General features: G+C 32.1%; 1 protein-coding gene across 1 annotated transcript; it reads right to left on the bottom strand.

Annotated features, from left to right (window-relative positions):
- Nucleotides 1-15,242: 15,242 nt before the first annotated feature.
- LOC134715994 (protease-associated domain-containing protein 1-like) lies at nucleotides 15,243-22,409 on the bottom strand. The gene is made up of 5 exons (XM_063578645.1): nucleotides 22,252-22,409; nucleotides 18,810-18,952; nucleotides 18,175-18,284; nucleotides 16,702-16,869; nucleotides 15,243-15,716 (listed from the first exon to the last, which is right to left on the bottom strand). Exons 1-5 carry the CDS (start codon nucleotides 22,313-22,315, stop codon nucleotides 15,593-15,595), a joined length of 609 nt encoding a protein of 202 aa, XP_063434715.1. The 5' UTR covers nucleotides 22,316-22,409; the 3' UTR covers nucleotides 15,243-15,592.
- Between the last annotated feature and the right edge of the window lie 846 nt (nucleotides 22,410-23,255).

A 23,255-nucleotide genomic window follows, 5' to 3' on the forward strand; every position in this document is an offset into this window, starting at 1 on the left:
TAGAAATACCGTACGATGGTGCCAAAAGAACATCATCATTAAAAAGGGAAAAATTTACAATAGGACAGGAGAAATCGTCTCTTTTGTCTTAAATTTTATAACAGGTCATATATATCTTATTCATGTACCAAGGGTAAAATGAGGTTTGTACACATGGCTACTTCTTTCAAAACAACTCTTTAAAGAAGAAGACGTCATTGACAATCTGACCTTCCTGGTTGTCAGTATAAGTAAAATACAGAGGTCATGGGTTTAAAATGGACATAATTTAATTGTGGATGTAACGCGTCTTCTGCTTGGCTGCGCGGATTATTCAGTTTGCAACACATTTTTGATGATATTTTTTCATAGACAGAAAACCATATGACAAAGGTCATGGGTTTAAAATGGACATAATTTAATTGTGGATGTAACGCGTCTTCTGCTTGGCTGCGCGGATTATTCAGTTTGCAACACATTTTTGATGATATTTTTTCATAGACAGAAAAACATATTACAGTCATTCCTTAAATATTATCTTGTTTATGATGACTCAGTTTTTGTATGTCGTTACTTTTCATTACTCTCATCAATCAGACTTTTTCTTGTGTTAACACAATAGGAAATGATACTAAGGAGGCAATCAAAAATCACCAGTTGTAAAAGATTGAATATCTTTGCTAAAAATCATCAGTCCAAAAAAAAATCCACATATACAACGTAAATTTAAGCAATATAAAGCAGCACCTTTGCAAAGAATATCCAAATATAAAAAGTTTAAAGGAAACGCGATAATTATTTCTCACTAACTTGTCCAGTGCAAAGTTGTGACTAAAACATCATGTACTTAATTAAGTGCTGCTTTCATTTGTAGTTGGTTAACACTTGAATATATGATAAACTTATAGATGACATTGAATGTACTTTTATATGGGCAACATACGTACTCACACGTGTATAACCCTGATATATGCGACGATTTTTTCAACAATATTTCAGCAATTTCACCTGCATGAACACAGTAAACAAATCAACAATTTAAGAAGTACAAATCGTTTCAAATAAAATCAAATGAAAGTTTAACGTGTGAACACTTTGCATGTTGGAAATATTCTTGTTTAAATGTCATTGAGGTGCAGAATACATAAAATAAATAAATAACAAATAGGCATTATTATTATCCCTACTGAACACATTAAGTTACAGAGCTCATTTCGAGACCGTGACACAATACACCAAATTTTTAGACAGTAAATAATATTCTTTGCCTTTGCCTTTGGTATATAGTGGATATCTCATAGTTATATTCATAATTTCGTATTGAAAAAAAGACAAATATAAAAGTTTTTGGAAATGCAAGAGGGTAATAACTTGTTATAACATACGGTGACCTGTGGCTGTTAATGTCTGTGTAATTTGGTCTCTTGTAGAGAGTTGTTTCAATGGAAATCATTCCATATCTTCCTTTTCATTTATATTTTATTCAAGCATAAGACGTAATAAACAGTATACTCATCATATAAACCAGGTTTTAAATTTTGTATTTTCCCAATGCGCGCATATCGTCTACAATATGATTATAGCTCTTCATCTTTTATATAAGCTTTGGACTTCAAATATTTTGGCCACGAGCATCACTGAAGAGACATGTTTTGTCGAAATGCGCATCTGGTGCAACAAAATTGGTACCGTTGATTTTATTACTACCACTGGGTCGATGCCTCTGCTGGTGGACTATTAGTCCCCGAGGATATCACCAGCCCAGTAGCCAGTACTTCGGTACTGGCATGAAAATACGGATTTTTTTTTATTAAAATTTGCTGTTACAAAGTATTTAAAATTATTTTAAATAAAGGATTGTATCTCCTTCATGCAAAGCTCTGATTCTTTTCACGAATTTGGCTATACTTTTTGGACCTTTTGGATTATAGCTCTTCATCTTTTATATAGGCTTTGGACTTCAAATATTTTGGCCACGAGCATCACTGAAGAGACATGTTTTGTCGAAATGCGCATCTGGTGCAACAAAATTGGTACCGTTGATTTTTTTACTACAAAAGATTGGACGCTGAAGCTCGAAACTATAGAGGTATGAGGTTCATAATGATAAAGTTGACTGATATATGTATACTCAGTTTTTTTATGGTTATTACTTTTAAATATTCCCATCCAACAAGACGTTTTTAGTGGAGGGGAGGGGAAGGAGAAAGGGAGACTATGAAAAATATCATAAGTCATAAAAGATTAACAATTCCCAAAAAGCTTTACACGTCTTTGCAGAAAACGTACCAATTATTGAAGGGATCCCTACATAGAACCACGATAATTATTGTTTACGCTGAATATTTCAAAATAAGCCACGGTCTGCTCATAGAAAAATAACAGCATAATACAGCAGATTACATTGTAAATATTACTTTCATAAGCTTTTAATTAGTTTTGATCTGTGACAAATATGAAATTGATCGGTACTTTCAATCTTTCGATTTAGGTACGTGTGTATTAAGTACTCCGGTAAATGCAACCATTATCAATCATTTTTTTCCATTTCTCATACGAGTCCAGCTACACGACTCAACACAGTTTATGAGTAGACGGTCTCAGCCATAATCATGTGGAAAAGAACTTTCAACATAGTCTAACATCTCATTTACTAGTACTTAAAAACACAATCAATTCCATAAAACTTAACTTTGAATTAATAACATTAACGGTACAAATTTTTTTTAAAAGCATCAGATGCACATTTCGGCAATATATGTCTCTTCAGTGATGCTCGTGTCCAAAATATGTAAAATCCAAAGCTTATATAAAACATGAAGAGCTGTAATCCAAAAGTTCCAAAAAGTATAGCCAAATCCGTGAAAGGAATCAGAGCTTTGCATGAGGGAGGGAGGTACATTCCTTAATTAATAATAGTTTTTAATATTTTGTAACAACATATTTAATAACATAAAAAACGGTATTTTCATGCCAGTACCGGAGTACTGTTTACTGGGCTTGTGATTCCCTCGGGGACTAACAGTCCACCAGCAGAGGCATCGACCCAGTGGAAGTAATAACATTAACGGTACCAATTGTTCTGCACCCAACGTATTTCGACAATACATGTCTCTTCAGTGATGTTCGTGGCCAAAATATGTAATATCCAAAGCTGAGTTAATCGATAATAAGACCACAAATGAGATGCAACTCTCCCAGTTTTTAGATGAAAAACTAATCATTGTAGTTTTACATTGGTAACCATACCATACTAATTTGATAGTTTTTAGTTAAAAAAAATATGTATATAAATTTTATAAACATTTTGAAAAATGATTTGAAGTATATGTGCAAAGACTAATTATCTTACGCTGAGTAGTTATCCAAAATTCATTTTATCAAATTCAATTTTCTATTTATCACATTTCTTTACAACATATGTATAGTAAGAAAAGAAGTGTTTTAATAAATGGATTTGTATTCAAACTAAATCATATGTGCATTAAACTACTTTGTGACAAACACAATAGAAAGCACAAAACTGAACTTTAAGGCATACATAGAAAGGTAAAAACATAAGATAACAGACCAATCACATATTTCTAAGAGGCGCATGTTCTTTGTTCTAACTGCCTTGTCCGGTATAAAGTTTATGAACTTAAGATGATGCTAAATAGTTTGTTTTGTTAAATCTGTTTCTTTCTGATAGATCAATAAGAGCAATGCTTTAATCTAGTATTTCGCTGATAAAAATAATTATAATTACTTCATAAGGTTTTTTTTCAATTCAATACAACAATAGTTCTCTTCCAGTTAAATTCTTGATTGAGCGTATTTCTAAAGATAAAGATTTGTATTACGACCATAAAAATAGTTTGACTCCTTTAATATTTTTCAAGATAAGCATAGACTAATCTTTCATTATTATTACGGTTTAATTATATATCGGTCATTGATGGTCTTCAACAAATCCCTTCTACATATATCATTGTCGAAAGGACAGTAAGACGAGTTTCTGACGTCAAATTGTCTTGTTTGCAGCACGTGCATGTTTTCCTGTTTGCAGTATTCTAACGGGTTGATTCCTCAGTCTTTGCAATATGGTGATGCAACATTTTTGGACTGATTTAAGTGTGGCCAAGGATTGAAAGAACTGTTTCACAAAGAAAAAATAACAAAAAATCTTTTTTTGGTTAGACATTTCGCTTTCTGAAATTCAAGCGATCTCAATAATTCGGTATGTTTAATAACCACAGGTTAATCAGATGTTGATTTTGTCGGAAGAGAAAGAATTATGATAATGATGAATAGTAGTTGTATAGGGATTAATCATGATTTGGTAAAAAAAATCTACAAAATGAGTGTTGCGTTTCTTCTAAATTCAGTCAGTTTATATCTACGATATTCACCATATTCATTTTTCTCTTCTTATATGAGTTGCGATTGCGATAATGATATAATTGATTTATATATGACTCTCCGAGGAGCACTCTCACCTGAACGTAGAACAATTTATTTCTTTTTAATTCTTAAGAAATAACGTGAAAAACTATGTGACAAAAAATAGATATGAAATAATTGCCAAATCAATTTCAGGTCAACTTTGCCATAGGGAGTTGAAACCTTCGTATTTTTTATTAACAATTTCGAAATTTTCGAACAGACCATTTTAGATTTTTTTTGGTTATAAATTACTTACTTTTGAGCTGATGGGACACTCGGGAACTAATAAACCACTAGCAGCGGTATCGATCAATTGCTGTAAACATGAAAGCTTTATAAATTTCTTACATCCGGAACGCTTTTTTAGATTTACCTTCATCGGAAAAACTCAAAACAGTATTCTAAGTACTTGAAAACCAAGTATAAATCCTAAGTTTCTTTATTAAATATTTTTTTTTATTTTGTTTTTTTATAACTGATACTAAATTTCATGCAACTTGTCTTCAACCTCCCCTACTGTTTTTGCATTGCACGGGCTATTCGTGTAATTTTATAAGTATTGTTCCTGCTGTGAAAGTCTTAAATGTCGAAGGGTTTCATAACTGGAATTTTAAAGACTGTATTTTTAATATAATGTTATGTTATTACTTATATATCATGTAAATGTTGCTTTCATTTGCAGTCTGTTAACACCTGACTATGTGACATGCTTAAAGATAACGTCAAGGGTACTTTTAAATGGTCAATATAGCCAAACATGGAAGGATACCATACATGGAATTGCGATAATTATCTTTCACTACTTTTTTTCATTTTAATTGAAATGTCATGACTAATCTATTTTAACTGTTGTTTTCATTTGCAGTTTGATAACATTTGAATATGTCAAAAGAGGCCAAGGTCTAGTCAGAGAAAAAAGTATAAAACATTACTTTGAATTGTTGCATTGATTTGGTTTGTTAGTATTGTGATTTGTGACATAGCACAGATGACATTCATTTGTTCTATTAAACGGTCGTTTTAAGTACTCATATTCCAATACAGATCGCTTTATATATCATGTACTGTATTACGGCGCTAGATTAAAACTGACGTGGAAAGGTAACACCCGGCGACCGGGAGCTTCATTTTTTGAAGCCCAGGTAGTCATGTGGTCTAGCTGGATGGCTCCAGTGTAGGCGATTTGGTGTCAGGATATCTCAGTACCATGGGTTTGAATCCCGGCGAGGGAAGAACAAAAAATTTGTGAAAGCAAATTTAGATCTAACATTGCTGGTTTGATGTTTAGACGAGTTGTATATACATAATGTACACAGACATGTATCACCATCACTACTGGTGATCCGATGGATAAATATGTTGTAGAGTTGTCACTGGCTCAGACGTACTTATAAATATAATTATTTTCTGTGACTGTAATTTACATTAATTTGTAGGATACTTTACTATAGATAATTGAGCTGATCTGTAAAAATAACATCTCCATGCCTGATATATCATGTATTGTAGCACGACGCTAGATTAAAACTGACGTGGAAAGGTAACACCCGGCGACCGAGAGCTTCATTTTGTGAAGCCCAGGTGGTTGTGTGGTCTGGCGGGACGGCTACAGTGTAGGTGATTTGGTGTCACGATATCTCAGTAGCATGGGTTCGAATCCCGGTGAGGGAAGAACAAAAAAATTTGCTGGGTTGATGTTTTGACGAGTTGTATATATGTTCCAGACCGTATGAGTATTTGGACTGTACGCGTACAGTCCGGACCGTATGCGTATACTCGTATGGTCCAGTACGAGCTGACCATACATGTTATTGTTAATGGCTTAAATTGAAACAAACATTTATCAAAATCTTTATTTTTTTTTTATAAATTGTTATTATTACAATTAGATTAATGAAATGAACAAATGAACACTTGAAATGAAATATTTGTTTAATTGTATATTTGAATCCTATTTGGTATTCTCGCCCAAGGTGACACTTGCTAACACAAGTAATGTAATATTTTTTTACATTTACATGTTTGCAGTTCATTCATGTTTTTTTGCATTTTGCAGTTTTTGTAAAATTTCTAATATTCTAAACAATTGTCCTCCCACATTATGTTTACTTCCGATATCGTCAACTTCAATGATCATCATTCAAATAATCAATGTATTACTGATCAACATGCTAAAAACAAGATGTTAACTGATTTAATTAGTGTGATCTTTTTAAATACATGTTTCAAAAAATAAAGTTTTTATTTCCATTACAATTGAACTTTTCCATATTGATTTGAGAGTTATGTTATGTAATCTGTTACATGCATTTGTAACTTATAAACTTAAGCAACTTCTTAATAATATTAATTAGACCGTACGCGTACGGTCCGACCGTATATGTATTTTGAAAAGGTACGCATACGGCCCAGACCGTACGCGTACGGTCCAAATACTTATACGGTCTGGAACATATACATAATGCACACAAACAAGTATCACCATCACTACTAGTGATCCGATGGATAAATATGTTGCAGAGTTGTCACTGGCTCAGACGTACTTATAAATATAATTATTTTCTGTGACTGTATCTTACATTAGTTTGTAGGATCCTTTACTATAGATAATTTAGCTGATCTGGTAAAATAACATCTCCATGCCTTATATATCATGTACTGTAGTACGACGCTAGTTTAAAACTGACGTGGAAAGGTAACACCCGGCGACCGAAGGCTTCATTTTGTGAAGCCCAGGTTGTCGTGCGGTCTAGCGGGACGGCTACAGTGTAGGTGATTTGGTGTCATGATATCTCAGTAGCATGGGTTCGAATCCCGGCGAGGGAAGAACAAAACATTTGCGAAAGTAAATTTACAGATCTTACATTGTTGGGTTGATGTTTAGACGAGTTATATATATATATATATATTGTGATCAATTTTATTTGGCAATCGTCAATGGCAGTCAGCAGGGTTAAAGAACATCAGTTGTTCGACCTGTTAGTCAAATGCGTTTTGTTAAAATATACTTTTCACTTTTTTGGTCTTTTGGAAAATGTTGTTTGTGCTGTTTTTAGACCCTTCTACAACGAAATTTGTTTGACATGCACACGTATAAAAATTGCGGTTTTTATCCAACGCAATCATAGGTTTGAACGTAGTTTTCAATTTAGACTCGTTTATATTTTTTGTTTGGGCATGTATCATATTTTCCCTCCGGTCTATATGATCCGTTCATCCTATATTGTCTCTTTAAATTCAAGAGTCAATCTTAAATTGAGAGTAAATTATATGGCCTTCCAAATACCGTTTCGATCCCTAACATCACTGAAGAGACATATATTGTCGAAATCTAGATCTGGTGTACTAAAGAAATATTGACACCGAATGTTTGTGGCACAACATCGTAGCCACAAGTTAACATTTTTTTTTTCTTTTTTTTCTGTGACGTATTAAATTTATATTCAGATCCATTTTGTTACATCTTGTGATCAATTTTATTTGGCAATCGTCAATGGCAGTCAGCAGGGTTAAAGAACATCAGTTGTTCGACCTGTTAGTCAAATGCGTTTTGTTAAAATATACTTTTTCACTTTTTTGGTCTTTTGGAAAATGTTGTTTGTGCTGTTTTTAGACCCTTCTACAACGAAATTTGTTTGACATGCACACGTATAAAAATTGCGGTTTTTATCCAACGCAATCATAGGATGAACGTGGTTTTCAATTTAGACTCGTTTATATTTTTTGTTTGGGCATGTATCATATTTTCCCTCCGGTCTATATGATCCGTTCATCCTATATTGTCTCTTTAAATTCAAGAGTCAATCTTAAATTGAGAGTAAATAATATGGCCTTCCAAATACCGTTTCGATCCCTAACATCACTGAAGAGACATATATTGTCGAAATCTAGATCTGGTGTACTAAAGAAATATTGACACCGAATGTTTGTGGCACAACATCGTAGCCACAAGTTAACATTTTTTTTTTTTTTTTTTTCTGTGACGTATTAAATTTATATTCAGATCCATTTTGTTACATCTTGTGATCAATTTTATTTGGCAATCGTCAATGGCAGTCAGCAGGGTTAAAGAACATCAGTTGTTCGACCTGTTAGTCAAATGCGTTTTGTTAAAATATACTTTTTCACTTTTTTGGTCTTTTGGAAAATGTTGTTTGGGCTGTTTTTAGACCCTTCTACAACGAAATTTGTTTGACATGCACACGTATAAAAATTGCGGTTTTTATCCAACGCAATCATAGGTTTGAACGTAGTTTTCAATTTAGACTCGTTTATATATATATATATATATGATCCCTTACATCACTGAAGAGACATATATTGTCGAAATCTAGATCTGGTGTACTAAAGAAATATTGACACCGAATGTTTGTGGCACAACATCGTAGCCACAAGTTAACCAAAATTTTTTTCTGTGACGTATTAAATTTACATTCAGATCCATTTTGTTACATCTTGTGATCAATTTTATTTGGCAATCGTCAATGGCAGTCAGCAGGGTGAAAGAACATCAGTTGTTCGACCTGTTAGTCAAATGCGTTTTGTTTAAATATACTTTTTCACTTTTTTGGTCTTTTGGAAAATGTTGTTTGTGCTGTTTTTAGACCCTTTTACAACGAAATTTGTTTGACATGCACACGTATAAAAATTGCGGTTTTTATCCAACGCAATCATAGGTTTGAACGTAGTTTTCAATTTAGACTCGTTTATATATATATATAGAGAGTCCCAAATGGAATGATGAAATCGATTGAATGGAACTGTTGACGTATTAAGTTATTTTACTAATGTATTTAATGAATATATGAATACATACCCCTACATAACTCATCATTATTCTTTCTTCAGTAAAAGATGGCCATCGGAAATATTATTATGAGGTTTTTTCAACCAGCGGTGTCAGATAGATAAAGGTTTAAATGCTCATTTTCAAAATCTCGAATCACACTCTTTACAATTTTGCATTAATATCAACACCTTTGACTTTTTCAAGGCATCACATTACTATTACACATCCTTAATTAAAAGATCTATTTCGTCGTCTAATTAAATTTTGCAATTGTTTTTAATTCAGGATAAAACATCAATTTGTAAGAAGATAGACAAATATAAATTTGAGATGGAGTTATCTTCCTTTGTCTAGTTTAGTCGAGTCTAGTTTTAAAACACTATGAATTACTATATAATTTTCAATAAAGAAATGTATCTTAAAATAGGGAATTCAAACAAACATCATATTGTAACTTCAATATCTAAGTATAACATATCACTAATAAATGGCTTGACATTGACTGGATAGATCACCTCGCTGCACTAATTTGTTTGTAGTAGTTACCAAGACCTGATAAGGGTAGTGATACACCTTGGAAGATTTGAATATCAATCATTTCCATAGGATTTTGATTGCATTTCATGTATCATTAACCAAAAAATGGGAACGTAGATACAAATAACTGGTGTTGTGTTGTGAAATTCTTACTTTGTGAAGATATGTAGGTTTCAAATACAAACACGCCTAAGATGATATTGTTCAAATGCTGAACTTTAAAATTAACAAATTATACTTTAAGTTTGTATGATAGATAATTAAGCAGACTGGCGGTATTCCAAAAGGTTCTAGTTGTAAACCTCTACTGACCATTCTTTGCATTAGTTTACCTCTTCTTTATCGTATGTAGTATACATATGTCAGTTTATACTGTTTATTATGTCCTGCAGCTTAGCTGTTTTTGGCCAAACTTTTAGGAATTTTGGTCCTCAATAATCTTCAACTTCGTACTTTATTTTGCCTTTTTAACTTTTTTAGATTCGAGCGTCTTTTGTAAAAGAAACGCGCGTCTGGCGTATACTTAATTAAGTCCTGATATCTATGATGAGTTTATTTGCACATTATAACGACTATAATATCATTTCATTGTCGTTTCTTTTTGATGAGTATTTTTGCGTTTGTGTGCGCTGCATTCCTGTCACGTAGTCTTGTCATTCTAGCGATAGTTTTTAACATTGCCATATAAGCGAGAGTTTTGGTAAGTCATAAAATCACGTTCAATCCGCCATCTTTATCTTAAAATATCCTGTACCAAGTCCAGAATATGGACGTGATCAAATAGTTCGTTTCTATGTATGTTGCAGTTTGTTTTTGTTGTTTTTTCAGTGTTTCTGTTGTTCCTTTGCTTTCCATTTATAGTTGCGGTTTCCTCGATTTTAGTTTTTAACCCCGATTTTTTCTCTCAATTGACCTTTGAACAGCGGTATACTACTGTTGTCTTTGTTTTAAACGTTACGCTTCTGCAATTTTTGACTGTACAGATAACATCTCTAGAAAAGAAGAACGACTGAAATTGTAACTACACACGTTTTACTGTCACCATCACGAATTGTTTGTGTATCAACTCATTAGTAACATGTTTTCGCGGTATTTTATCTTAAAGACCAGTGAAGTCAACTGATCGGCGTATTAAATTATAATCCTGGTACCTTTGATAAATATTTACTGAATGTGTGCTACTTGTAATTGCGACATTTTTACTGACAGGGAATAAGAATGGTGGATGATGCATGCCTAGCAGGAGACACTTTCTCCATCTGGCTCTATTTGGGTATCATGCTATTACTATTTCTGTTAATTTAAATAAAGTGGCAGTTGTTATCAATTAGTTCGTTTCTATGTGTGTTGGCGTTTGTTTTGTTGGACTTCAGTGTTTCTGTTGTTTCTTTGTTTTCCTCTAATAGTTGATGTGATTCCCACGGTTTTAATTAATAACCCACAATTCAAACACAAAGTATTTCTGAATAATATATCTAATCAGATATTTATGCAAACATTCCAGATGCACATAACCAAGTTGATGGGGCAGAAATACACAGTGCGCATGGGATCCATATATTGATGATACAATTTTACATCAAATACACATGTTCTATAATTAACACTTATTTTGTAGGAAGACCCATTGATGGTCTTCAGTTGTTTATTTACTATTTGTCAGGTTGTTGTTTCTTTGATTCATTCCCATTTCCATTCTGTGCTATAAACAAAACTGTATATTAAGTGTTTTAATTGGCACAGGAGAGTATATACATCTAAATCTCCTTTTTAACATTTTTGTGTGTGGGTAATGAATGTAGTTGGCTGAAAAATTACCCTCTTTACAGAAGCAGCCTTTGAAATAGTTTAGGGAAAACAAAGTTATATCAGATAATTCTGACAGTACCACAGTTTCTCCTTGGAAAACAGTATTTCAGGATGATTTGATCTGAAAGGGAGGGTAGTAATTTTTCCAAGGACATTCAAAATAACAGAGTCCACATTATCAGGAACAAAAATATCAACTATTTATTTAGGGAATTCTGTATTTGATATTGTGTCAAAAAATTGACATTGACTCACATCTGTGTGTAAAATAATGATTTGTTTATTTTTAATTTTTCAATAATTCATCAAGCCCTTTACCTCAAATGATGAAAATTCTATAAAATCGAATTCACAAATTACATTCACCTCCATAATTAATAAATAATGACAAAACTTTTATTAACAATTTACAGATAATTGTGCACTGAATTATATTCTAACAGAAGCTATTGCAGTGCTAACCTATAACTGAGGATAATTGATTAACTCCCCTGGATAATTACAATATATTGTAACTTGACATATATTTTAGTGATGTCAATCAAATTAATGACCATGTCTTCCAAATATAGAATATGTTTTAAACACTAACTTGTGTCTGTAGACATCAAGCTACATATATATAATAAACAATTAGAGCACTGTAAACAAACATTTTATTGAGAAACATTAGATAAAACATTTGATTTTACTAAACAGAAAAATTTTGAGCTTATTGACCCCCAAATAACACCTTATGCATCACTCTCACTGAAGCTAAATAAAAACTATCAATGCAATTAACCATGTTTTATCTAAAAAAAAATTAAAGCAATTCAAGTTTGAAAATATAAATCTTGATTGCATTCAATACCAAAGGATGTTAATGAAAAAAGTAGCAAAATGAAAAGAAACATGAAAAATTACAAATCTCATCTATCAACCAATATTAAAGCATGAATAAAATTGTTGAACATTTTTAACTAACTTTAAATTTAAGACTAACATGATATTATAACCATGTCACATTAATTTGGTATTGTTTCTCATAACAATTTTATAGTTTTCCTGTGCAAAAGCTAATTCCTCACTTGTATTATGTCAATTAATGGCAGTTATAGTTTATATGATATGTATCCATGAATGTTACTTGCATATGATACAGCAGGATATATACCATGCATATTCAAGACATTTATATAAAATCAGTTACAATACCGTCACTCTGTATGTAGGCTTAAAGATATATACATTTGGAAACTTTTATAGCAATAAAATGAGTTAACTTTTAAAATATGACATAATTATTCAAATTCTGGCATGGTACTCAAACAATATTTATGACTGGCTTGGTAAAGTAAATTCTTCATATTTTTTTCATAACAAATGTTGTAAAATACATGTATGTAAAAACTTGCATAGGTAAATATATATATACATACACATATTATATAAATAAATATAACTATAACAGTTAGAAAATTGCATATATAATCATTTTCACTTTATTCAAGAAGAATGTTGTGAGGTTAGAAGGCACATTTTTTTTAAAAACCATCAAGAGTACAACATACAGTTATTGTCAGCATTACTTGTATGTATCCTGTTAAGTTCATGTCGTTAACTTGTCTTTTTTTTTACAATTCTGGACATCTAGTCAAAGTGAAGGTCAAAATATGTTTTACTTTGATAAAATGTAAAGTCAAGTCAAGTTATAATGGACGTAAGAACACAATTTCTAAAATTAGTAGTAAGATGTTATATGTTCTTTTAACAATCAAAATTCAACATGGTTGTAAAATGTAAGCACAAAAAGGTTCTTTACCAGTGGGAACAAAAAAATAAACATTTTATGGTGTCAAGCATTGGAGTGCAAAACTATGATTTTTATTTGCTCAGTTTCAATTTTGACAAAGGAAGATAACTTAAATTTCAAATATAACTTTAACGATGGCATCCTTGATATTTTAGAACAGTTCATGCAGCTTGCACATGTTTTGTAATTTTCTTGACTAACAAGTTCAGTTGTTTCCTTCACCAATTGCCATGTTTGGAGGACAATAGTATAGGAGTTATCCTTAAACATTGATTTTTTTTGTCAAATATTTTGAACTGTTTTCAATCACAAAACTGCTTTCAAGCAATCAAAGTATAAATCAACAAGTACAAAATCATTTTAATATTCTGTTCCATAATGATGTTTTACCTTTAACCAAAAACAAACTCTTATCCTTTTATAACTTTGTTAATTTCTGTTTTACTTTTTAAGAGGTATATGAAAATACATGCATATTTTTTTTAGCCAAAATATTACTCTCAAGTCAAACTGTATAAGCTGATTATTCATGGTATAGACATTTTATGGTGCATATATTGTGTTGAGGGCTTTCCCAGGAAAGAATGAGGGGATAAGGAAGTTGATCCCTATTATTGATAACAATAAATCATACTGTATAATAACTTAGAAAACTACATATCCAAATACTCATATACAGCTTTTTTTTTAATAATCCTGGTCATATTTATGTTAGAAAAATCTTATGTTGGTATTGCATATTATATTATATATACATTTTCAATATAAAGGGGAAAAATCTGGCTTTAAAACACAAATTCTGGCAAATTACTCATGAAGTATAATTATAGGGATTAATAAATGTATCAAATGTTATGACACTAGAATACTGAAAAAGAAAACATCCTTTTAATTTGGCAATTTAAGGGGAACACATCTTTATTAAAGTTGAGTATTATAACCAATTAAAGCTTAAAAAAAATATTCTGGTTTTGATTCTTCTGCATTTGAATACTACATAATTCACTTTTTTAAGTACATTTTTCTTAGCAGAGTCCAAAATAATACTGAAAACCCAGCAATCCTGAAGAGTTACTAAATCAAAGCCTATTACGTAACAAATCATAACCTCAAACAAATCTTTCATAAAAACTGCAGGCATACTGCATTTGGGTCAATAAAAATTTCAAACACTGCCATATAAATAGGAAAATGAAAAAAAGAGAATAATAAAGTAAAAAAAGTTCAAGAAAAATATCAACACAAATGTACATTTAATCACAAACATACATTTTAGTAATATGCATATAGAATATCCTTAAACCAATCGGATTAAAATACAGATTTGGTATCTATGGTTACAGAAGGATATGACAATGATGTTTTACTTCCTGTTGTGATAAACTTTTCAGAATTATAGATTTTGTTGTAATGATAAATTCTTCAAAATAATTAGAAAACTTAATTGTTTGACATAATATATATCATAACAGAGAGTAAAACTGACTGTTTTCTGGTCGTTGTAATTGAAGCATGGACACCAGAACAGTTTTTCAATTAGAATCATTCAGCATTTAGAAATAAAATTAACTGGGACTTCCTTCTGGTGACATATTTTAAAAACATAAAAAAAAGCCAAGCATCATTGTTCACTGGTTAGTGTTGACTATACATAAAACAATACATATTTAAATACAGTGAAATCATACTTAACAAATGCTTGAACCTGTTAAATGCAGGGCTAAGTTTGGCAATTAAAAACCATGAAAATGTGTCAGAACAGGGCTTTAATTAGTCTTAGAAAATACTGTAAATCCAAGTATGTGTGCATGCATTTATTATTGCCATTGCTGAATAAAGGACAAAATAATTTTAATTGTGAAATTAGTCATTGCAGTTTCAGGATTTTTTTTAAATAACCACAGAATTAAGGATATGATATGCAGGACTTCAAATAATCACATACATATAATGTACGGGTAGTTCAAATGAATATTATTCTGGCTCTAAATTTCATAAGCTGCAAACAAAATTGTATACAAAAGATTACTACTCCTAAAAATCATTCTTCATGAAAAGAACACAAAGGATATATATTTGTTTATCAATATACCCATCCAACTTTTATTCTAACCAGAGTTATCAAAAGGATAATTTCTTTTTAAATAACACCATAGTGTCCAAAATTGTTTTTAGCACAGTTTAATGGAATTCAACGATGATCACAGAGATTAAATATAATTGTACAGATGGGACTGATATGAAAGGGAGATAATTCTTCACCATAACACCCATGGTGGTCTGTTATGCCTCTGCTGTATAGGAATTGAGGTAATGTTGATTGGTATATTGACTACTGCATTAGCTAGATGGTATTGTTCAATGGTTTTCTTTATCATATATCTGAAATTATAAAAATTAAAAAGTATTTTTCAAAGCTTGAGAAGGACTATGATATGCAGGACTTCAAATAATCACATACATATAATGTACGGGTAGTTCAAATGAATATTATTCTGGCTCTAAATTTCATAAGCTGCAAACAAAATTGTATACAAAAGAATGGAAAACTTTTTTAACTTAAGATGGATAGAACTTATCATTAAAATGATAGTACTGAAAATGTCTGATCAGGAAGCCTGGCAATGTCATTTTAGACAAGATAATATAAAATCGTAGTTTTATTTCGTATTCACATAAAATTATACATTCTTTTTTAAATATTTTTTTGCATCCTGTTTACTTTTTGGAGTAAATTATGATTTTAATGCAAGTGTCAGGTATAAGGGTTTGGGCTAGTGTTGGAGTCATTCATGTGTTAAGATTAGTTTTATTTAACTCTACATGGGTTTGACCTCTAAATGAAAAGAAAGTCAAATTATGAATACGATCTTATAACTGTATTCATATTATAATTAATCTACGCTTTTTTGATTGAGTTAAGCCTGTCAATTGTTATTCTATTGTGTTATTTTCTATGTTGTGATGTTATGCTATTGTTTCAGAAAAAGAGAGAAGGTTTGGATCCATTAAAACGTTTAATCCTGCTGCAAATGTTTGCACCTGTCCTAAGTCAGGAATCTGATGAACAGTAGTTGAAGTTTGTTTATGTAATTTATACGTGTTTCCTGGGTTTTTTTTATATAGATTAGACCGTTGGTTTTCCCGTCTGAATGGTTTTACACTAGTAATTTTGGGGCCCTTTATAGCTTGTTGTTCGGTGTGAGCCACGGCTCCGTGTTGAAGGCTGTACATTGACCTATAATGGTTTACTTTTTTTTTTTTTAATTGTTATTTGGATGGAGAGTTGTCTCATTGGCACTCACACCTCATCTTCCTATATCTATATAATAGCCTAATCAGAAACAAAACAAGGAAGATAACTCACCCATCTTTGCCTAAGAGATATAATGCTGGTATTGAGACATCTCTTTCTGTTCCATCTTGTATCATATCTACAATTCCCTGATCATTTGCCTCATCTTTGTCTGTAATCACTACAGCTACAGCACCAGCCTGTTCTGCATGGTAGGTCTTTGTAACAAAGGAACAACCTCTGTCAATGTAAAACCAAAACTGATTAAAACTACAGTACAGTGTTAAACATTTCTCTTGAAATCATAGTGAAGCATACTCATTTTTATTTAAATCTGATATATTTTGTTCTTTATTTGTAACAGGTGCTTTAAGGAAATGTGACAGTATGTACCAAAATGAAGTTCTGACACTGAAATACAGTGGCTGGTTTAGAGCAGACTGATAACTGTGGGGTTTTTTCCAATCCCAATATTTAGTCTCTTTTGATGATGTTTAATCAAAGGCTGTCATGCCAACTAAGGTAACTATTGTTGAATATAAATCAAGGCCAATAAATTTGACAAAAAAATAATTTCTTGCTTAAAAATCACAGTAATGCCATCAAATATTATGAAGAGATATGAATAAATAGAGATTGGGGCACTGTTTACTTTTTTGAGACAACAAAATAACCACAATAATAACCAAAGGACATCAAGGGGGCTACATCAGTCTCAATACATGTACAATATGTCAAACTTTAAATTTTAATCATCCCAATATATAAAATGTGTGAAATATTTAACAAATGTCTGCTGTTAACCCTCCATTGTCAAAAAAGCAATAAACATCAATGACATACTGTGGATTCATTTATTCTCATGGGTTCCAATTTTTCGAGGTTTGAGTAAAACTTGCATTTAATTTCATGGTTTTGGAAAAGTCTGCATACATTCCTTCAGAAAATTGGCAATTCTTTGAATATTTAAATTCATGGTTTTCCTGCACCCACAAAATCCATGAAAATTGGTATCCAACGAATATTAATGAATTCATAGTATCACAACTACTGACAAGGATCTTGACTTGGGACAGGCACATGAAAATGTGGTAGGTTTATATATATCTATATATTTTAACCCATCAATCTCACTCATTTTCATATATTACTCTGACATATAAGTGAGAAAGTCATGTGCTGAAAAAGTCAATACCTTTTTTATAGCAGAACATGAAGCATGAAAATGAGGTCAAGGATAATGTTCATGCGACAAAATCAGTGACATTCATAAATGTAAGACCATAAGTCATCTGTTAACAAATGTATTAAGTATCTAGGTTTTCTACCTTCTGAAATATAAAGCTTCTTCAAATAGCTACCACCAAATAAACACCCCTATATCTTACATTCTATAACTACTATTCCAAATGAGACAATAAAACAAAAATAAAGAGAAAATTCTACTGTAATGCTTGTTTTTTCCAGACATTGGAAACTAAAGATTACTACAGCTATATCTTAGACAATCTAATACAGTTGTCATCCATTTAAAATAATACCTACCCTCTCTGTAAAAGTACAACAGAGTTGACTACCAAATTATAGTTATTAAGACGACTGCATCCATGGTATGGATCACCTGGTACCAAAGCTATACCAAAGTGTTGCTTGCCCTGGAAATATAAAAAAATAGTCGAATAAGAAAAGACCAACAGCATACAATCTGGTTAATTGTTTTACCTTTATTGTTTCCAGCTTTTTTTGACACAGTAATGAAAATGTTGCTCACTGTTGAAGGCTGTTAGGCTACCTATAGTTGTTAACTTCTATGTCATTTGGTAACTGGTAAAGTGTTGTCTTATTTTCAATCATTAAATCATAGTGAGAAAACTCAGCTAACAATTCTGAAAATTGGGTTGAACTTTGACATGTTAGAAATACTAGGTACAAGTTATAGTAACATGGATATATCTACAGATATTGCTTCCCAACATACCACTAATGCAACTCGTCCTACATTTTGCAACATGAATTAATGTCACTTGTCCATTGTTTGCTCCTAGGATTTGAATATATTCTTCATAGACAAAAAGATGGTACTAGATAGGAAAGGTCCAGATGACAGAAAACATCAATAAAGGAAATTACTATATTCATACAATGTATAAAATTCAATTAAAGAGCAAGCAAAAACTTACAAAATCAGCCCCAAAGTTCTTGGCTCTCCTCAGTTTGAACAGATAACTGATAGCCTCAGGTTCAACAACTTCCATAAACACTGCGTCTCCATATTCTAGTACATCTATGTTTGGTGTCGTGGCCAGTTTGACTTTACTTCCATCTGAAAATATTTAAATTAAAATAAAATGTTCTTCAGTAGAAATGTAATAACTGGCAATTTTGTAAGGAAAAAAATAATTTTGGCCTAGAAAAAATTCACAGAAGTTTTTTTAAACATTCCTAAAGTTTTTATCAACCAATGTTTTCTCTTGTGGCACTGGTATTCCACTTTAAAAATACAGAGTGAGACCATTACACACCACATGAACCCTTAGCCAACATGTGAAAAGGACAAATCTTTAGGGAGGACATTTGTCCTGTAGGATAAAAAACTGAATTCACATATTTTTTTTACTGATTCCCACCCCTCTCTTAACTTAATTTGGTAAATTGATTGACCAACACTGATATATATGTAAAATCGATTTTGGATTTAAACAAAACTTGCAGCAATACAACTTATCGCTATTTAGTCCAATCAGGGAAAAACAGTCATTTACACAACTTCCTGTTTGGGTCATGTCGCCGAAAATAGAGGTCATCAGTACTAGTAGGGAGCTGAGGGGGGAAAAACTTTAGAAAGCTACCATTAAGAAACTTTGATAGAGTATGATCCAATTTTTTCGAAATTAAAGTTGAAGTAAAAAAATATTTTGTTTAAAGTATTTAGGGTAGTTTATACAGGTCTCATTAAAAAGTATCATGCATGGTGCACTGTTTAAACAGGGTCCCAGATAGTTTCAACTGGATGAAAAGTTGTGTTATTTTAGAACTTTTCCGGAATGGAATAAATAGCGATTAGGTGTATTTTAACCCCACCCCAACCCCAAACTATTTAATCTAAGTTTTTTTTTATCCTACATTCTTCTTTTGATGTTGTCCTATTCCTAAAAACTACATATGTACATTGTATTATGAAAAGGTATACATTTAAATTCTAAATCATCTGTTAAGGTGTGGGGTAAAAGAACCACACTGGGCCAGTGGTAGCTGCGGAACCGTAGCTCATAGGTCCTTATGTTATTTTTTGACTATTTGCGGATGGTCTGCAAATAGTCAAAAAATAACATAAGGACCTATGAGCTACGGTTCCGCAGCTATTTTTGGGTATCAGGTTCGTTCGCGCCCAATATACTTTCGCACCCTACACGTTCGCACCCAAGGTCCGTTCACACTCTACACGTTCGCGCCCAATTTTAATTCAAATTCCAGTTGAATAATTGGAAAATCATGATTGTTGTTTTTAATTGCTTTCGTGTAGATACTGAATGTTTTTATAGCTTGGTATGAGTAAAAGATTGAAGATTTTAAATGAAAAACACAAAAGATAATTGTTTTTAACAGCTCTGAAACAATGAAACAATAAAATATACATTGTATATGTCTCTGATAAAATATTAAAATATAGCAATACACTGTTATAACCAAAACATGATCAAACATGATAAAATTTATTCAACACACAAAAAAAAACAACGTCAGAATCTCAATTCATTTTGAAACAAGTCAATGAAACCAGAGACATATATACACATATATAAAATGACTGAATAAATAGTCAACGATCAATCTTACAGGGCGATGGATCATGCAATATGATTCTGTACACTACAAAATATAATATATAACAAGTCAAAAAGGGTACAACATCACCATTAAATAACTATAAACTATACAAATATTAGATATTTCGGATAACAGATATCCTTCTTCGGTAATTGCACAATGACAAATGAATCATGTCAATTCAAATTGAGACTCTATCAAAATCTTGATTTATACAATTTAAGCGAACGCTGGAACAATTTTAAAATTTCCAAACACACTGCAAAGACTACAGAAATATGCCAAAAATAAAAATAGTTATTCACGATGTGAAATGGCACAACTCTAGATTTCCAAAGGTTGTGAAAGTTGAGATGTTATAACTGCATTGAGGGAAGTCCTCAAACAAAAATATCAAAAATGTCCTAACCGATCCAGAATGGTATAAATTAGGCATCTGTAGGGCAATTACAACAGAAACTACATATTTAAGCCTCCCAAACAAATAGCAGTCTAATAATGATTGAAAAAATAAGTTTTGTATAATGAGGTAAAATAATTGGACGTGGCAACGTACTTATACATCATCCCGAATCAATGAAAACCTGTAATTTAATCTGTTATTTTAAAAATAATTTCGAACTGTAAAGCCAGTTCTAAATCCGGCGTTGTTTGAAACAGGTGGTCACAGGAAAATGAGGGACTCGTTCTATGTTTTTTCATTTATACCCTCTGGGGAGACTGTTCGTAACTTTCTTATCCAAAATCTTTCCCGAGCGACTCTGTCGACCTTCGACCAACCCTCGTTGTGGTCTATGATCATGATCGTTAGGTTTTTGAGATCAGCTTGTGTGTGTCCAGGTGATCTCAAATGACGACTTACGGGTAGGTCGGGCTTGCAAGTGTAGTCACTTCGATGACCATTCATGCGTTTGTTAAAAGGCTGCTCTGTCTTGCCAACATATTGCATGCCACATCGACACTGAAGGAGGTATACAACATTCTGGGTTTTGCAAGTTACATTGCAATATATAGTGTACACAGACCCAGTCGAGTGGCAAGTGAATGTTTGAGTATTCAGTATTTGTTGACAAGTCAGGCAACTTCTGTTACCACATGACTTGCACCAATATATATATATGTCTCTGATGAAACAAAGTTATAGCAATACACTAATCAAAACATGATTAAGAGTTATTCAACACAAAATCAAACGTTGACAGAATCCCATTTTATTTAGAAAGGAATATTTTTTTTAACAATACCAGAGACATATACACTATCCAAAACAGAATTAGGATTTATTCAACACAATAAAAAAATGCTGTCTAACTTTATTTTGAGACATCGAAAACAATTATACTTATAAGAATAGAACTTGCCAAATCTTGATTACAAGTTATTAAACCCAAAACCAATTAAAATTGGGAGCGAACATGTAGGGTGCGAACGGACTAGGGGTGCGAACATTTGGGTCGCGAAAGTGAAAGGGGGCGAAAGTGAAAGGGGGTGAACATGAAAGGGTGCGAACATGAATGGGCGCTAACGGACCCGGATTCGGTCAGTGGCACACCCCTTCAATTAAGTATTGAAGAAGACCAATATCTATGTTTATGGATAGTCGTCATTTCCATGGATAGAAACAAGTGATCACAAGTGCCTGTGGTCATAGACATAGTTAGTGCCTTGGTGGTTTTGATGTACAAATGTAGGAAGTTTTTAACTGTCCTTTTTCATGTTTTTAAACTTTTGTTTGATTTATTTGCCATGATTTGGTGACTGGCCATAATGAGGGATAATTCAAATTATTCTTACGACAGGAACTGTTTATCGAAAACAATGAAAGAATGATAAATTCTACAAGTGTCTCCAAATGCATCTGAAATTTAATCTGACGTGTTGTTTCATTTCGAAAATAAAACAGAGTTACGCCCCTTAATCATTGTAAATGTATATTAGCCGGAATGGAAACGAATAAAACTCCGGTTTTTTTTATGGCACTGGCTACGGTTACATGGAAATATAACAATAATAAAACTGTTACATTGGAGAATTATTGCCGAAATGTAGCTCTTGGTAAGGTACCGATTTTAACAGTTAGTGTTACGGTTACATTGCGTTATTGTTACATTGATGCAGTTCAATGTACACTGAAACTATTGTATTAAAGGGGCACTATAGAGGGGGGATAGGAGGGTCATGATCCCAAAATCCCGGCCTGAAAAAACACGAAATCCCGAGGTCCCGAATTTAAATTAATTAAAATCTCGGATCCCGAAATTCGAAAATAAAAAAAATCCCGGATCCCGAAGGGGGAAATCCCGAAATTCCGAGCTTAAAAAACACCCGATCCCGGAGTCCCGATAAATTAAGGTCCTATCCCCCTCACTATAGAGATACTACGAGATATGTAACCCCGAAATCATGTAAAAAAAATCTTAAATATTATAGGATTTAATTTAACCCCTTGACTAGAGCTGGACAACACATAAATCCTATGTGATCAGTCATTTAAAGAAACATTGAAGGTGAACAAAGGTAAATCATCTGATTGACTGATTCGATCGACAATTAAACATTCTTATACAGAAAAAAACGATGATTAACATATATTTCAATCTATAATATGAAACTAAATAGATCTAGAAAAATCAAATAACACGATTTCTCTTAACCTATTTATATCTATGTTGATGTGACCTTTTATGACCATCAATTGCCGTTTTCCGAGGTCAACTCGATAGTTAATGAGATAGCGTCTAGACTGAAATACACACGAAACGAAGCTACATAATATCGATCCCAATGCTCTGTAAATT

The sequence above is a fragment of the Mytilus trossulus genome, chromosome 4 (genome assembly GCF_036588685.1).
Source record: "Mytilus trossulus isolate FHL-02 chromosome 4, PNRI_Mtr1.1.1.hap1, whole genome shotgun sequence".
Lineage (NCBI taxonomy): Eukaryota > Metazoa > Mollusca > Bivalvia > Mytilida > Mytilidae > Mytilus > Mytilus trossulus.

Bases quoted from the DNA above. Each gene is read 5' to 3' on its own strand.
- LOC134715994 (XM_063578645.1), bottom strand. From the start codon at position 22,315: ATGCATTTGGAGACACTTGTAGAATTTATCATTCTTTCATTGTTTTCG. The intron at 18,953-22,251 runs GTAAGAATAATT...AAATATTTTCAG, and splicing joins TTCGATAAACAGTTCCTGTC to ATGGAAGTAAAGTCAAACTG. The intron at 18,285-18,809 runs GTAAGTTTTTGC...TTATATTTCCAG, and splicing joins AGAACTTTGGGGCTGATTTT to GGCAAGCAACACTTTGGTAT.